This window comes from Quercus lobata, chromosome 2 (assembly GCF_001633185.2).
Source record: "Quercus lobata isolate SW786 chromosome 2, ValleyOak3.0 Primary Assembly, whole genome shotgun sequence".
Classification (NCBI taxonomy): domain Eukaryota; kingdom Viridiplantae; phylum Streptophyta; class Magnoliopsida; order Fagales; family Fagaceae; genus Quercus; species Quercus lobata.
Genome location: NC_044905.1, coordinates 62,421,969 through 62,427,290, shown reverse-complemented (window position 1 = coordinate 62,427,290; position 5,322 = coordinate 62,421,969). Strand labels below are relative to the sequence as shown.

The window sequence follows — 5,322 nt, the reverse complement described above, 5'->3', positions numbered from 1 at the left end:
ACTATCTTTGTCTAATATCATACCAAGAAGATCTCCAAGAGAACAGTAAGTTTTATAAATAATTGATATATTATAATACCACTAATTCTTCTACACAAAACAAAAATTGTATGGAATTACTACTAATATTTATTGTGGCAGGACCAATGCTTGCAATTTAATCTACCAGATTCTCTCGTGTGCATGGCATGACATTGTTTTCTTGCTATATTTTTCTTCATCGCGTGCAAGATGCTCAAAATTAATGATAATTATAATTCCTCATGGAAATTGTATACTTCTTCTTAGACTATTATTACCTTAGAAGTTTGCAAGAAGCAAGAAGAATTCGCTTATTTTAATATATAGATTATAGAATCAATGTCGATACTTCGCTATCTATTTATGTAGATTTGGTAATTTAAATTTTTTTTACCAATGAGAGTTACCTTGGAAGTTTCATTATGAAGCCCTGGAACCATGATAATTACTCCACAGATAATACTATATATCTTTGAAATTTCCAAGTGAGTAGGCAAGATAACATGGACAAGGAACCAATCTGATATGACTCCATTGATTTTATGTACTCTTAGATACGCACAAAGAAAATCTAGAATGAAGAAAAATCTGGTTTGATGTCTACCCCATTCCTTATTTTCCATCTATAAATCTAAATGTTGAAGACAAAACCCTGATTCATGCGAATCCTTCAATTCAAAACAAAATCTAATTAAAAGATCCTCTGATGATTATTTAAATTTTGACCACTTTAATTTCATCATAAGTTTAAAAATAAATAACAATTGTTTCAAAAACAACAATTTAGGCTTGCACGAAGCCAGTTAATATTGGACCAAACTTGACTAATCTTGACCTGATGAGATCATGATCCAACGGTTTAGACTTGTCGTTTTGGTCCTTTAACGGCCCACAAGAATGCATTAATACTCCTGTGGGTTGCTTGGAATATTCGTGATCATGATGATACATACATAAACACACAAAACACGCAGTGGAACATGAACTTTAAAGCTATGTACACGAGTATTTTATGACCATTTCCCATTTGGAAGAACAGAGAAAAAAATGAAATCCAATGCATTGTCCTTCCGTATCTTTGAAAATAGACTTTATATGCCACGACGTCGTTTCCTATGAAAGAGCCCAAAAGATTTTCCTCCCTGATGTCAAAGATTTACATCCTATTTTTTCATGCAAATGCAACTTTTACATCTATAAATACTGCCCAATCTGTCCACCACAAAGCACAGCTGACAGCCCTCACCAACTTTATATTCCTCTTCTTCTTATTGTTCTTCTTCATCACCCATTCCCTCTCTTAAAAATGGTTGAAACTTTTCCAATTACAACATATTTCATGCTACTATTTTTATTTTTAAGTTTTTTGGTGTCCACCTTAGGAGAGCCAAAGCTAAGTACAAATTGTCGTTCATCCAAGCTCCAAAACCCTGTCTATCAAAATAGAAAGCTCCAAAACCTTGATATCATAAGTAAGCTTCGTGATGACCATGATGCCATTAAATTAGCCTCTAGTGATTATGGCAATATGGTTCACGAGATTCCAGCCTCAATTCTTTATCCAACTTCTATAAATGATATTGAAACCTTAATAAAATTTGCTCACAATAATTCTGCTCCTTTTACTATAGCTGCTAGAGGCCAAGGCCATTCTGTCCGTGGACAAGCAATGGCTCGTAATGGGGTTGTTGTGAACATGAGATCCTTGAAAAATCATAGAAATGGGTTTGGAATCACTGTCTCTGAAACCCCATCAATGGGTTTTTTTTATGCTGATGTTGGTGGTGAACAGCTTTGGATTGATGTTTTGAATGCCACACTTGAACATGGACTTGCACCGGCCTCATTCACCGACTATTTGTACCTAACTGTTGGAGGGACACTCTCCAATGCAGGGATTAGTGGCCAAACCTTCCGTTATGGTCCTCAGATCAGCAACGTGTATGAAATGGATGTCATCACTGGTATGAATTTTTTTTTTTTTCTCCATTTTTACATCTTTTTTTTTTTTAGTAGATTGATGATTTAAAAAAAAAAAAAAAACTTTATAGATTCAATAGAATTTGAAAGTATTGGTGAAGAAAGCAAGATTCAAATACAAGTTCCATATTTGATTATAACAAAAGATTTTACTAATTGAACAACTAGATCTACCTATAGAAGAGAAAATCTATAGACGCAATTCTTGTATCATAATTTTTACCACAACATTAATGTAGTTTACGGTGAATTGTAGAATAAAAATAATAAATCCATATAAAATGATAAACTTCCACTTATAGTTTGCCACGCAAGTGTAAAATGACCTATATATAATACAATGTAGTGGTTGTTGAACTTAAATAGACCCTCGGATTGGAACATATTGATTATTAACACTGTTGAGGATTCCTGTTAGGAGTCCTTTACTTGGGACCCAGATTAGTTCTTAAAGTTCACACTGTGGTCCTTGACCTAGAGACCTAGACAGACTTTGCATTTGTCTCCATTGTTTAGCACCTAGTTGGTTTGGTTTAATTATTAGCTAATATTTTAGTTTTATGCAGATCTATTCTCAGATTTGTTTTTAGAATTTAATTTTGTTGCATGCATGCAGCTATTTTGGGGTCTACTTATGATGTTTTTGTTTGTTTGATTTAGGGGAAGGTGATTTTGTTACTTGCTCCCCAGAAAAGAACAGGAAGCTCTTTTATGCGGTTCTTGGTGGTTTAGGCCAATTTGGGATTATAGTCAGAGCAAGAATTGCCCTAGAGCCAGCTCCAAAGAGGGTACGTGTAAATATTAAATAAAGCACTTTTTTTTTTTTTTTTTTGAATGTGTAGCACATTGACTTAGATTTGTCTTATTGTTTTCCCACTGCTCTCATAATGTCGATTTCATGATGTTCCTTATTTCAACTATGCATGCACAATAATAATTACAACTTTGATGATGATAATAAAAGACTAACTACAAAAACCCATCCAACTATACTGTACATAAAGAGATATTCATCATCAATAGGAAAAATAAAATTGATAAAGCAATCCATTTATGACATCACACAGTTATCCGAAATAAAAGAGAATTTCATAACCAATTAATTCCATGCTAATTAGCTATTTTTTATTTTTGGTAATGCTGAGTGTTTTTACTATGTGCCAATATTGTTTATTTATGTGTGATGAATTTGTTTTTTGTAGGTCAAGTGGGTTCGAATGCTTTATAATGACTTCTCTGCATTTACTAAAGACCAAGAGAGCTTGATATCACTCAATGGAAGGAAGCAAAACAATGCACTTAATTACTTGGAAGGTTTACTTCTCATGGATAAGGGTACACCAGAAAATTGGAGATCAACCTTTTTTCCATTATCCGATCACTCCAGAATTATTTCCCTTGTGACCAAATATGGCATCATCTACTGTATAGAAGTAGCCAAATATTATGATGACTACACTCTTAATTCAGTGGACAAGGTACATCTTAGAGACCAACATGATTTATAATACTTATAGCAAAATTACCTTTAAAGTTCTTCTAATTAGTAATATAACAATATGACTCGCAGTAATGGTTTTTTTTTTTTTTTTTTAATTAATAGGAACTCCAAGTTTTGTTCGAAGGGTTGAGCTTTATTCCTGGATTTACATTTGAGAAGGACATCTCATACATAGATTTTCTGAATAGAGTCCAAAGTGGAGAGCAAAAGCTTCAGTCACAAGGACTATGGGATATTCCTCATCCATGGCTGAATCTCTTTGTACCAAAATCTCATATCTCAGATTTTAATTCCATTGTTTTCAAGGACATTGTTCTTAAACGTAACATTACCACAGGACTTGTCCTCGTTTACCCTATGAACAGGAACAAGTAAGTTTTTTTTTTTTTTTTTTTTTTTTTTTCCAAATAAGTCTTTTTTTTTTTTACTACAGTAGAATTTCAACCTCGATATCATAATGATTGCTCTTTATTATCAAATCAAAATATCAATTAATTTTTGGTATAGACATAATTCGAACTATCAATTTTTTATTTAACGGCAAGATAATTTATTTATTGAATAGTTAACTAAAACCCACAAGCTTTTATTATGCATAAGGAAAAAACTTTGATACAATTTTTTAGGTATTATACCTTCAGTTTTTCAATTAATTTCAATCATGTAACCTATTAATCAATGCAATAAAACCATGTGATTTATTGGCCATTACACTTTGTAGCTAGTGTATAGCTATGGTTTCTAAGATCACATTATTAAATTGGGAACCTAAAGAATAACAATTAAAGAATTAATTTGGGGTTCAAGCAATAGTCCAATAGTAATGGATTTTTTTTTTGTTTGTTTTTTGGTGATATCACATGTTTGTAGTTCTAATCCATTCTCCCTCTACTATGCTATTTACCTATCAAAAGAAATTTTGAAAGAAAAAAAGAAAAAAAAAATTAAGTAACTATGCTTAACTTTTACCTTTATTTTTGCTAAACTTAACTTTTACCTTTATGTATACACATAAATGCACACAAAAACATTTTGATATATTGCAATATGAATAAATTACTGAAAATTAAATTACAGGTGGGATGATAGGATGTCTGCGGTTATACCTGATGAAGATGTGTTCTACACCATAGGCTTTTTACATGGAAGTGGGTTTAATGACTGGGAAACCATTGATTTACAAAACAAGGACATACTGCAGTCTTGTTATAATGCCGGTGTTGAAGTTAAACAGTATCTTCCCAATTACAAGACAATGGAAGATTGGAAAAACCATTTTGGCATGAAGTGGAGAACTTTTCAAGAGAGAAAAGCTCAGTTTGATCCGAAAATGATACTATCACCAGGACAAAGAATTTTCAATAACAATTGAAGCATAAATGTATTAGCTAGTGTGACTGGAGTGTAGGTGTAGTGAAAATATATATTTCTATCCTTCGCCTTTTGTAGTAGAAGTTTCACTTTTTTACTTCTCGTACTATTTATGCCTTTTTTTCTTTTTCCTTTTTTGTATCATTAGCAATCAGTAGTTATGAGAATTAAATTAATAAACATAATCTTGATGGTCCATTTGTACTCAATTTGTCATAGTTTTTTTTTATTTTTTATTTTTTATGTTTTTTTCCCTAGCTTATTTATGCTATATATAAATAACCATTTAATATTTTACTTTTTCTAGATACAATTATATTTTTACCTAATTTATTTCTTAAGTCCAATAAAAGTCAATCAAAATCAACAAATTATATAATAATATCATTCACGCATGTGGATTAGTCAAACCGTTGTTGGAATTTTCTAACTTGAGACACACGTTTCCA

General features: G+C 31.7%; 1 protein-coding gene across 1 annotated transcript; it reads left to right on the top strand.

Moving 5' to 3' along the window:
* Positions 1–1,255: 1,255 nt before the first annotated feature.
* On the top strand, positions 1,256–5,069 carry LOC115978134 (cytokinin dehydrogenase 3). The gene is made up of 5 exons (XM_031100158.1): positions 1,256–1,985; positions 2,662–2,789; positions 3,204–3,479; positions 3,605–3,873; positions 4,580–5,069. The coding sequence occupies exons 1-5, from the start codon at positions 1,328–1,330 to the stop codon at positions 4,872–4,874; spliced, it is 1,626 nt and encodes a 541-aa protein (XP_030956018.1). The 5' UTR covers positions 1,256–1,327; the 3' UTR covers positions 4,875–5,069.
* Positions 5,070–5,322: the final 253 nt, after the last annotated feature.